At 46.4% G+C, this 12,626-nt stretch overlaps 1 protein-coding gene across 2 annotated transcripts in view; it reads right to left on the bottom strand.

Moving 5' to 3' along the window:
* The window catches only part of LOC117722048 (epoxide hydrolase 1), a 44,275-nt gene that overhangs the window by 5,448 nt on the left and 26,201 nt on the right, over positions 1-12,626 (bottom strand). The window contains exons 1-5 of one of the 2 annotated variants that reach the window (XM_076914618.1): positions 11,668-11,859; positions 7,862-8,049; positions 3,809-3,989; positions 1,193-1,420; positions 157-286 (exon numbers count right to left, since the gene is read on the bottom strand). In XM_076914618.1, the coding sequence (XP_076770733.1) occupies positions 157-286; positions 1,193-1,420; positions 3,809-3,989; positions 7,862-8,044 (722 nt within the window). In that variant the 5' untranslated portion in view covers positions 8,045-8,049; positions 11,668-11,859. Of the gene's footprint in view, positions 1-156; positions 287-1,192; positions 1,421-3,808; positions 3,990-7,861; positions 8,050-11,667; positions 11,860-12,626 lie in introns of those variants that run through there. The other variant, XM_034520988.2, reaches the window with a different exon arrangement.

The raw sequence follows: 12,626 nt of genomic DNA, 5'->3' as shown, positions 1-12,626 counted from the left end.
CAAGAATATGGGATGGGGGACCTGTCTAAGGGAGCCCCAAGTCTCAGACACTGCTGAAGAGGGCCTAGGGTGAACAGTCCTGTGTCCTGTGTGGATTCCACCCACCCACAGAACCTGGCGAGGCTGCGCAGTGCCTGTCTGACTACCCCGACTCACTTGGGAACCATCTGGGCCATGTTGGTGCAGATGAGGGACCCCCAGTCCCCGCCTTGAATGTAGAATCTCTGGAAGCCCAGCCGTGACATCAGCTTGTAGAAGATCCTCGCAGTGGCCACTGAATTTAACCCTGAGTGTGAAGGGGACAGACAGGCTGTTCTGTACGGTTTGGAGAATGGCCTATGGTTGCTGTAGTTTGGGTTTTGAATGAGTTTCTTGAGTACAGCAGCAGCAGATAAAGTAGCGAAACCTCATCAAATCATATGTTTAGAACAGGTTGTAGAGGGGAGTGGATGCACCTCCCTGAGAAAGCAAGCAAGAAAGGGACCCTGCAAACATCCAGCAGAAGTCAACGGGGGAAGTCGAGGCAGTCGGCTAGAATTCCCAATGGAGAATTTTCTCCCCGTGGATGAGCCCCCACTGTGGGCATCTTTACGTCATGGGACAAACAATAGCAGCATCTGTTGGAAATAAGTTTGTCTGCCCAGCTGTCCTTGGGATGCAATGTTTTAATGTTCTGTGCTGCTCGCTGTTCTCCCACTCCGCAGTGCAGAGTCAGGGCCAGCCTGACCCAGGACTGTGTCCTGAAGAACACTTGGGGATAAGTGTGCTTGAGTCTCAAATAGGGGCTGCAGCGAGGGGTCAGCATCCTTGCTTCCAGAGCCCGCTTCACTGCGCTCCAACGGCATGTGACAACTTACCAATGCAATGAACACTGGTGCAACTGACAACTTACCAGTGCAATGAACACTGGTGCAACTGACAACTTACCAGTGCAATGAACACTGGTGCTAAGGAGCCTGGGAAATTCCCCAGACCTTTCTTTCCCCAGGCTAAGAAGAAAGTACCTCACAGGAGATCTGACAAAAGGAACAAAAAGAAAGACCAATGTGCCTGGCCATGTGTTCCTTAGGGCATTGCTGCCACCAATGGGTCTGTGAGTCACACAGCATAGGGCGCAGGGTGTTGCTGCCCCTAGCAGGCACTGTGATGACATAGCACAGTCTGGATGTGTTCCCCTTTCAGAACCCTGTACCTTTCTTGCTGGATGCCTCTGAGAAACCATAGCCAGGAATCGAGGGACAGATGACTTCAAACACATGCTCGTCACTCAGGCCATGGGTCTTGGGGTCGGTCAGCAATGGGATGATCTTGTAGAACTCATAGAACGAGCCGGGCCAGCCATGCACCATCAGCAAGGGCTTTGGGGTGCGGCCTGAGGGCAGCTGGGGAGGCTTCACGTGGAGGAAGTGGATGTCCAGCCCTGGGGGCAGAAACAGTCAGAATGAGGGACAGAGCATCCATGCTGAGGGAAGGAGGTCCTGCTGGAATAAATGCCAGTTCACTGAGAACACATCAGGGTGGGAGAGGCTCAGGCATCCAGCAAGAGTGGGCTGCATGTGACGCAGTGCTGACGTACAGTTCTGTGGTGAGCGATCATCCGTGTGCTCAGCTACATACGGAAGAGCTCATGGACTACAACTAAATGTCCCTGTCACGGCTGTGGTATAGCTCAGTCTTACAGACAGGTCTATGCACTGTACCTTCATTACATGGGGCTATTCTTGTAGAAAATGAAGTAATTTATGTATTCTTCAACTATTTCCTATATATATATGTGTGCATTCTATATAGTATATACAATACATATGTGTGTGTGTGTGTGTGTGTGTGTGTGTGTGTGTGTGTGTATCTTGATAGCATCTCGCTTCCCAGGACGCTCCTGTCTTGTTCTTATGCTCCATTTTTTTTCCCCATTACATCCAGGTACTGTTGTCTGAATGTGCATGGCAGTGGCAAACCTAGAATCAGCTTCTACCAAAAAGAAAAAATATTCCTCCCCCCATCCCCTTAGTAGCCACAAGTAGCCTGCAGCTTCTCACTGAGGGGAAGGCCATGCTGGAATTATTGGCTGGCTGGACCTTGTGCATGAATGCAACAGCCACATGTGGCTTATATTCTGATGAACCTGTCTGAAGGGAAAAGTTTAGAAGTTAAAAATGCATTAAATATCCACTTATTTAGTGATTCAGTAGATTGACAAATTACTTGCCTACTAGACCTGAGGTTCCATAGTCAGTGCTCAGATACACACACACACACACACACACACACACACACACACACACACAGAGCCCACTTAGTCTCCTTCTTGATGTTTCTCTCTTTCAGACACCTCACTTAGGTGGAACCATGAGCCTGCACTGTGTGAATGACACCTGCTACCCAGAACAATACAAAATCCTTAAGGTTTGTGCATGGTGTCACACTGAAGAATTTCTTTTTTTCTTTTTTGACACCTATCAGGTCCCAGGCTGACCCTCAGTTTTGATTCTCCTGCCTCTGCCTTCCAAGGGCTAGGATAACAGACCATCACACCGGCTTCACTGTCTCCTTCTTCAAAACTGTATGACCTTGATATACATGTCCAGTGCTGTGTGATTCAGGGTTCCAGGCTTTAATCTAACCTTGCTTTTCAGGATCCTACCAGGACCCTGCCTGACCTGTGTTCTTAGGTTTCTTTTAGTATAGTCCACATTTCCAAGAATCACTCCCAGAATATAACTCCCTTTTAACAAGGCTATGCTTGTTCCATTTTGGAACCTTTATTTTCCCACTTAATATCTCCCAGGTCCTCCTCTGTTGCTACCTTCAAGTTCATTTAAGTGGTTATTTTTTTAAAATGAAGTTATTTTAAAGTCAAAATTTATTCCCACATCATCTGATTTTAAAATTACAAACACGCATCCACACTTGCATGATCACAGGATCTCCCTGGAAGCTCACATAAGGACAGCAGATTTGTGTGTACGAGGGAGACACACTGACAGGACTGCCATTGTAATACTTAGAATATAGAAATTTAAGGTTACTGCTATTATTGTTAATTCTTATTAAGTTAGATACAGAGCCTCCCCAACAGTACTCATCTTAATTCCATGGAACATCAGACTTATTGCCACTGAGCCGCTGAACTGCTCACTTAGAGATCAGCAAGACATGATTACACCACATGTATTTCACCACAATAAAAGTAAGAGGATTAAAATATTAAAAGCATTGTCTGGTTTTTATTAAACATACTCTGCTGAGTCTGTGGGTTGTTCAAAATTTGGTTTCTACTAAGGAAAGTATTAATTCAGACAAAATGATCCTGGGGTCGTCCTTCATGGAATTAAAGAGTTAACTTCCTGTCTTCATGGCTAGTCTGAGTGACAGCAGGTGGGAAGACTGGGCTATGAAATCGAGGGCCATGGGTGGACAGGACAGTTTATCATAGGATTGACCACTGAGCACCCCATAGAACTGGCTAGCCTGAAACTGTATCAGGGCCTGAGCTGAGGCAGGCCATGTCCAGACCCCAGGCTTCCTGGATAGACACTGCTCAAGGATGTCTATACATTGCGGATTGGAGTTGGCAGGTCTCTGGTCACCCAACCACTGCTCTGTCCCTTTTGTCTAGTGCTATAGACTAACAGTTGTTGACTCAGTGTTATCTGCACATCTGGCAAGATGGTGAACACAGTAGGTCTCAGTGACCTACCACTTGATCTTGGGGTGCTACCGCACAGTTGACTTACACAGGAAGGCTGCTCCTGAGACTCACACCCATGCCTGTTCTCCCATCCTGGCTGCTGTTCTGGAACCTCACCTTCAATCTTGGTCTTGAAGTGAGGGTACTGGTTGAGGATGTCCACCTGCTTCCTCCAGTCAAACTCGTTCCTCCAGTAGGACACCACTTTCTTCAGGTAGTTGGAGTTGAAGCCATAGTGGAAGCGGCTGCCCTCCAAAGGTGGGGATGCCCGGAACCTATCCAGCCTCTGGTGTAAGTCCTGCAGTGAAGAAGCCAGGGTGGGGGCAGAGACAGGAGAGCACTTGTGTGCACAACTCAGAGTGAACACTGGAGCCATCGATGGTCACCATGGAGAAGCCACACAGGGCACCCGTGTGTGTCACTGGATCCGTCTGGGGCTAATGGGATCCCCCTTTCATCTATCTCTGTTGTGGTGGAAGGGGTTGGGGGCAATCGGGGAGAGAATGTAAGGATTTGCACATGCCACAATGATGCATTCTCCCTCTTAGCTGGATCCCAGTCATCTTCTCATTTCTTGGATGTGTGAACAACACTCATTTAATTCACCAAACCACCTATAGTCGTGGAAATGGCAAACTTTTTAAATAGCAAGATTGGATGGAAGAAGGAAGGGTTTCACTTTCTCCCTGAAACAAAGAAGCTGCCATAAACGACCCTTGCAGGAGCAGAGAGGCCATGGACACAGGTGACCCCTGCAGGAGCAGAGAGGTAGAGGACACAGGTGACCCCTGCAGGAGCAGAGAGGCCATGGACACAGGTGACCCCTGCAGGAGCAGAGAGGCCATGGACACAGGTGACCCCTACAGGAACAGTGATTATTGTAATTCTTCTGTTGATTTTTTTCCCCACCCTTTTACAGACACATAAGCTATTCACAGGCAGCTAGTGAGCAGGTGGCAGGCCACAGTTGCCCTTGAGCCATGGTGTGCCCATTCTTGCAGTACAGGATTGTATGATCCTAAGAAAGATGAAATGGGCTGCCCAGAAAACAGTCTCCAAGAGCACTGGATGCAGATAAAAGCTTAGTATTCCAGCCAAGGGACGTGCCTGCTGCCTCAAAGAGTGGCTCAGTGTCATTATTCACCGAGATTTTCATGGCCCTTTGGCTCCCCCAAACAGGTTTGTAAACCTTAGGCTCCATCCAGGACTGATCCTCAGAGCTCATGAACCTCAGCTGCTAGCCCTTGGCTTCAGTCCAGACTGTGGAGAGCTTTGGGGCTGCTTGGCAGGAATCTCACATTGGCCAAAGACAAGGAAACATTGGGCCATGACAAGGAAGTAAGTTCAGGCAGGAATCTAAGTTTAGGCTTAAACAGAGAAGTAATTTCAGTCATGAATCTAGTCTTAGGCTAGAACAAAGAAGTAGTGTCAGGAGCCATAATGGGACAAGCTAATAATGAGCAGATGATCATCCTGAAATGCTTGCCTCGGATTATTAATATAATCTGCCACGAGTGTGCCCCATTAGCAAGGCTGTGGTGGACATGATTTTAGGAAAGATTCCTGCTATTAATATGCTTTTCCCATTATTATTATTATTATTAGACATTTGCAACTATCACTAAGCAATAGCACACCCCTTTGTAGCAGATCTCTGCAGATCCACGAAGATGCACTGTCTTGTAGTGATACTATATAGGCAAATAGATATCTTCTTAAGTCTTAATGATGATCCTATAAGAATTCCTAAATTTATATCAGTGATTACTAAGCTTTTTTATATTGGGACTGCTATTAAGTCCCTCAGGCATAAGAAACTGCAAAGAGAATTCTGCCAGTCTCCCAGTGTTTTCAGTTAATTGCCCCTAGACCTTCTCCTGCTTAGAGCACATTCCAGGAGGTCATAAAATAATCAACCAAGGAAATTCACGATTTATTACAGGTACCAGGATAGAAGAGAAAATATTGCCTGGGTTTATCTATACAAAACTTCACTAATTTCTTAAGTTATAGTTTCAAACTTTCTGCAAACCTGTGGAGCTAGACAAGTGATGAATGTCCAGTTAGATAATTACTCCTAATGGGTATTCATGTAAACATTCTGTGTTGTAAACTTCTATTTCAATTTATGATTTGAATTTTGGTGTGAACTTTGTAACATGTGATCATGTACTCTGAATGGTGTATAAATACTGAAGATAAAGACAAAGAAGTTAGTTAGAATAATTAGAATAGCGAGTTAGTTAGTTAGAGTGAGTGAGTGTGTAAGTGAGTCAATTAGTTAGTTAGGAGCCCTTTGTCTTTTCCTTTTCTTTCCTCTTGCCTAGAATTTTTCTCCCTTAGAATTTTACTTTGTTAGAATCTCTTCTTCCCCACTCAGGACCTTTCCACGTTTCCCCTCAGATAGCTTTGTATAGGATACTTTTTACACTTAATAAACTCTATAGCAACTTTTCTAAGTGTCTTTTCTTCCTGTGACCCAGCCGCAAGTTAGAGCCCAGCAGTTCCTGCTGAGATAGAACAAAGGCCACTTTGCCTAATCCTCTGCTGTTAGGCTGCAAGTGTTAATCACCCTAGCCTGCAGTCTCTTACCCTCAGAAGAAGTTTTTAGGATAGTAGAAGACTATTTACTTAACTCCTTGCTGGTCTTAAGGCTGGAATGCAAGTGCCAGTTTCTGGCCACAGGATCACTGACTGCAGGTCAGCTACAGTAGCATAGGGGCTGCCTATGAGAAGAACCAGATGGATGGAGGAGGAGAAGAAAGAAGAAGCAGCTGAATCTTTCTCTCCCCCTCACCCCCAAGCTGGGGGTTGGCTCCCAGCAAAGTAGGCTTCAGGCAAGAATATGACTGTGGGCTCAGACAGGGAAGTAGGCTCAGATTTTTTGTCATCTCGATGAACCCTTAGAAACAGCAAGAGTGATCATGGGGGTGATCCTGGGACTAGGTATATTACTTTGTTTGATCCTTGACTGTTTGTATCTATTGTATTGTTGGTTCCTCAACCTAGAACTGACCTAAATACTTACATGTAATTAAAGGGGTTTAAAAGAAAAGTGGGAATAAAAAAACCTGTGTCAGCCTTCAGCCTCAGAACTGGCTGGGGTCATGCTATAATGTTGTCTAATTGTCTTTTTTTCTTTTTAATCCTCACTCCTGCGCTGGAGAACCTGTTGACTGACTAAGCTAGTTTGGTCACCAGACCCCTCTCAATCCTTCAACTTCTGTGATCTTTTGTTAGTGGCCAGTGACATTAATCTCCACTGATCTCTGTATCTCTTGATATCACTGGTCACTGTATCTCTTGATGCATTCATTACCTTATCGTATAGGGACACTACATTCTGAGTTGTGTGAGGGAAGGGACTCTGTGATCTCCCAGTACCCTGCAGAGCACCTGGACACAGTAGCTGCCCAAGGACCACAGGGTGGAGGAAAGGATGGGACATGTAAGTCTGATCCCTTGTGACCCCGACTGACTGACTGGCTCCATGAGGAGACTTTCTTCTCCCTTCCCCTACCCACCAGCCCCTCCTTTCTGACCTGGCTCTGTGTGGAAAGGCCAGGGCCCTGAGATTGTTATCCTCAGCCTGAGTTCTCCAGCACCTGGAACTCCTGCTGTACTATTCTTAGCCTCAGGGCCGACCTTTGAGAGATGGCACAACAGGTGACAATGGGCAGGATTGGTATAGGGACATGGTGGGCCCAGGTTGGTGGGCACACTGCAGGGGCTTTCCCAAGGATGACCCCATGATCTACACACTACTGCATGTCCTCAGCTCCTCTCCCCTGTGTAGCCATGACTTCCACATCAGCCCAGGGACATCTGCTCACTCTGTCCCTTAAACTGCACCAGCCTCAAGTGGGCAGACTAGGAGGTGGGGGAATGATGGGAGCTTTCTTCAGTCTATGGTGCACACATGGTTCTACAAGCAGCTCTTCTGGGCCTCGTGTGGGGGAGGAGAAGTAGCTAGAGAAATGGACTTAGTAAGGAGGACATTTGTTTTGGGAACAAAATGCACATGCCCTCAGGGAGAAGAGTGGCCAGGGAAAACCTCAGGATGGTCCATTTCCAGAGCCTCTGCCTCAAACATGTCCCAACTCTGGTCCCAGGGAAGCATAGCAGGACAGACGCTTTGGTTTCTGCCCTGTCTGGGAAAGGGTGTCTCACCTTGATCTCCTCATCTGATGTTTCTACCTTGAAGGGCCGGATGCTCTCATCTTCTTTGGCTGATGGCTTTGAACCTGTCCCCCACCACCCATCTTCAAGTGGTAATGTTTCTTCTTTGTCCCGGGAGACAAACCAGTAGATGACAAAGCCCAGCACTGAAGCCAGGACAAGTTCCAGCCACATGACTCCTGGAAGATGAGAGGACACATCAGCAAGAGGGACAGCATGGCCTGGTGCCTGGCTCTCCAGAAATGCCAGTCATCAAAAAGGCTTTTCCCCAGCTCATTCACAAATGTGAGGGTTAATCTCAGCTGTCAACCTGATGGGATTTAGAGCCCCTTAGGAGACAAGCCTGCAAGTATGACTGTGAAGGTGCTTCCTGAGGAGCTGACCTGAGGTGGGAAGACCCACCATGAATTTGGTTGGTGCCTTTCCATGTGGTAGAGCCCCAGGCTGAATAAGAAGAGAGAGACCTGAGCTCCAGCATTCATCTCTCTCTCTGACTGGATACAGTGTGACTAGTCACCTCCAGGTCCTCAGAAGCCAGACCTGCTCTGCCATGATTGACTCCCTCCTCAAGTACAGACCAAAACAATTCTCTAACCGTTAAGTATGTTCTTACAAGTATTTGTCACACCAACCAGTAAATAACTAATGTATGATGGACTCCTGGACTTATTCGTGTTTGCTTTGTGTGAAAAGTAAATGTGGGTGGCCAGAATTAAAATGGCGTTTCTTTTGTCAGACCCATAAGAAGCGCTTGTGAGCAATGGATTGTTCTTCATAACTGACAGCCACTGGGGAAAAGCCTCTGCCATGCTCTAAGTTTGCACAGTGGCTGCCGCAGCCCCACACAGAAGCACTTCTGCAAGGACAACCATTTGGCCAATGTCTCCTGCCTCATTCTGAATCCACTTTCCTCATTAATCACAGTGGTCAAAGTTACTGTTTCAAAGTAACCGATACACTGCATCTTTGTTTTAGAGTTATCTATTGTTAGTATTATTAATATTCTGGTCACTGGGAGGTAATCCATGGTCTCAAATATTATAGGAAAGGTCTATATCATAGCCAAGTTACACAGCCAATCCCAGACTCCTTATGTTTTCTTTAAACAACTCCCTTTCTTTCAATATTTTTTAATGTGGGCGTGATCTAATGATGTGTGTATTCTCTTGCATTTTTGGTTGTGAGCCTAATCTTTAGTGGCTGAGCCATCTCTCCAGCCCCATCAGTGTTTTCTGTTTGCCTTGCTCTGTTGTTCCTAAATTAATAGCAATACTCGGAGAAACACTGGCTCTGGTTTTGTTTGAATGATGTTTGAGGTGAAGGTTGGCAATGGAATCCAAGGCTGGCTGTGAACCCCAGCCATCCTCCTGCCTCAGGCTTCCTTGTACCCAGGAATATAGGTATGGCTCATCATGTCTGGCTGTACTGGCTGGTTTTGTGTGTCCACTTGACACAAGCTGGAGTTATCACAGAGGAAGGAGCCTCCCTTGAAGAAATGCCTCCATGAGATCCAGCTGTAAGGCATTTTCTCAATTAGTGATCAAGGGTGGGAGGGCCCATTGTGGGTGTTGTAATTCCTAGGCTCATAGTCCTGGGTTCTATAAGAAAGCAAGCTGAGCAAGCCAGGGGAAGCAAGTCAGTAAGTAATATCCCTCCATGGCTTCTGCATCAGCTCCTGCTTCCTGATCTGCTTGAGTTCCAGTCCTGACTTCCTTTGGTGATAAACAGCAATGTGGAAATGACAGATGAATAAATACTTTTCTTCCTAATTTGTTTCTTGATCATATTTGTGCAGGAATAAAAACAATGACTAAGATACTGGCCAATAATAATTTTCTTATTTAGCCCAACAATGCAAAAAAAAATATCTGCATAATGTTAGAGAGAAACTCCATCATAACTCTACTAGGTAGTGAGAATTGCCTACCCCCCCACCCCCCGGGAACTGTAGATGGTGACTTCAACAGTGCTGGGTTGGGGTATGGAGGCTACATTTGAAGGCTTGGGGCTTCTGAGGGACCTTCTTCTCCTGAGGCTATTCAGGAGTACCTCTCTATCCCCCGATGTGTGAAAAGAGGGGGTACATTCTATCTGTGGTCCTAGAAGGAGGGTTCTTCATGGGATAGAGGGAAAGAGAGGTCAGAGGTTCTGGGACCCTGAGTCCAGTTGAGACTGGGACAATATTCAGGAGCTCACCCTCAGCTATGCCTGTCATCTCTGGGTATTTTAAATAGTTTTATTGAAAGAGGATACATACACCCTGCCATGTACCCATTTGAAGTGTACAGTCGATTGTTTGGAGTGTGCGCATGGACACAGGCCACGCTTGCATAGCTGATGTTAGGATACTATCATCCCGACAAAGAGAAACCTTACACCCTGAACATGTTGCTCCTCTAGTCCCCAACCTATCCTGGGCCCTCTGTAACCACGTCTCCAGTTTCTATGGACATGCACTATTATGTTTCAGAAAATCCAAGCTGCACTTTAATACTTAGTCTAGTATCTTTAGCTAGTCTGATTCTTTTGTCTTTTCTTTCACAAGGAATAAAGAAAACCCAGGTCTCTGCAAACCAATACCAAAGAGATCGCAGCCCAGCATTGTGGCCAGGCTCCTCGGCTTCCATCTCCCTAGGACAGTCCCCAGCTTGGCAGGAACATGAACCTATTCTTGGAGCAAGGAAAGAGGAAGTTTTACTAGGGTCACAGAGCAGGGAGTGGAATCCCAAGGCAGAAAAAAGCCGGTTAGAAAAACACCTGTGTGCACTTCTCCTGCTAATATCAGATGGTCAGGGTTTATATGATTCCTGTGGAAAGCTGCTCATTTAAGCTAAGAACTGACCCACTACATGTCATTTTCCGAGATACCATGCCACACAGAAAGCCAGCTGTGGGGCTCCTAAAGAGACATGGCTGGTGGGGTGGGGGTGGGTACCTGCACCCTGATGTGTAAGGAATCTCAAGTGAAAACTGCTTCTGTCTGGCAGGGACCCTACTGATCTCTCCTGACCTACCAGTAGTCCCAGAGCCACCTCTGTGTCTTCATTCATACCCATCCATCACCAGGAACTGGTGCCACACACATATAACCTCCTCCATGGCCATCCCCTCTGTGAACAGAGACCTTACTGCCACAGATCTCGAGAGAGGCAACCTAGGCACGACCAGTCAAAGTCACTGGGACATTGAGATCCCAGTTCAGACCTCCATGAAAGCCAGGCCCTGTGAATATGGTCTTCAACTTCCTTCCCATCTCCCACTTTGGGCTGTAAAGGTCTGTGTGGCTCAGAGTCTCTGTGAGAATGTTTCCGAAGAGTTTGGGTGCCAGAGAGAAAGCTTTGCCATCCTAGAAACAGGATACTGGTGTGTGTATATTTGTGTGTGCATGTGTGTATGTATGTGTATATGCATGCGTCTGTCTGTCTGTCTGTGTATGAATACTGTACATTCCATCATTCTGTTCCTAGGCCCCCAGACCAAGGCTTTTGTCTCTCAACCTTAGGCACCCTAAGCCCTTGTCTTCAGGTCCCTCCCTGATCAGTCAGGTAGTAAGACCAGCTTGAGATGATGAGTCCTTCTGAAGGCAGATAGGGACATTGGTTTTTTTTTTCTTCTTCATTTCTAGAGACTCCCTGTCCCTATTATAAAGTCCTTGTCTTTGAGAAGATGGAATCCTGTCACCTGTTGTCCCAGGATCACTGAGAGAAGACCAATTCTGTATGATATCATCAGGAGAGCTAAAAGTAGAGTCAAGTAAGAAAGTTGGCTAAACTGCCCAGGGACAATCAGCCCCCTACCTGATTGTAGCAGGGAGGCCCAAGTGCCCGTTGTTTTCTCTGGGAACAGAAGTGCCTGCTGTTCCTTTTCTGGGCAGAATTATCCCAGCATGCTCTGCTCTTCACCAGGGCTAAGTGTAGGCTCCGTGATTCCTCCCTGGTCACAGCATGCTGGTGAGGGTGGCTGAGTGTGAGTCCCTACCAGCCCTGACTTTTTATAATTTCATAGCCCCAATGACTCAGCTGATCGGGTGTGTGCACAGGGCAGTTATCACTCTGGACTTCAGACAGCAAACTGAACCACAGTCACAGTGACAGTGACCCAGCAGCTCAGTGCTGGAGCTCCATGAAAAAAAAAAAAAAAAAAAAACCAGAATCCAGGCAAAAGGGCATTAGGATGACTCATGTCAGTCTTGCCCCAGTGTCCACCCCTTACGAGGTTTTGTTTACCCATGGTTGACTGTGGCATGAAAGTGTAAACAGACGTTTTAGAAGTAATTCTTAGTTTAAAACTGTGTGTTGGCTTGGCAAGAAGGCTCAGCGAGTAAAGGCATTTGCTGCTAGACCTGATGGGCTAGGTTTGATCTTGGGGATCCACATGGTGGATGGAAAGAACTGACTCTGGAAAGTTGTTGTTTTATCTCTTCATATTCTCTCCCTCCCCAAAAGACTCCAAGCAAACAACAAAACCCCAAAGCTACAATCATAAATGTTGACATCTCCCACTGCCCTACTCTATCCAGTCCAGGTTGTAAATTATTCTTTTGTTCAACGTATCCATGATGTATACACTATGTATCCATTAGTTACACAGGGGCATCCAGGTGATCACAATAGTGAGCTTGAATTCAAGTAATCCTATGTCATTTAGTAATGGCGAATATGTTGTGTCTTGGAAAGTATTGTTCTCCAGAAAGCTCAAGAACACAGTGGGAACACTAAGCAGCAGAGCTGAAGAGTAACTTAAAGGCTGTGTTTCT

This window comes from Arvicanthis niloticus, chromosome 16, assembly GCF_011762505.2.
Source record: "Arvicanthis niloticus isolate mArvNil1 chromosome 16, mArvNil1.pat.X, whole genome shotgun sequence".
In the NCBI taxonomy this organism is placed as follows: domain Eukaryota; kingdom Metazoa; phylum Chordata; class Mammalia; order Rodentia; family Muridae; genus Arvicanthis; species Arvicanthis niloticus.
Note: the sequence above shows the minus strand (reverse complement) of the source record. Positions and strands in the feature narration are given on the sequence as shown.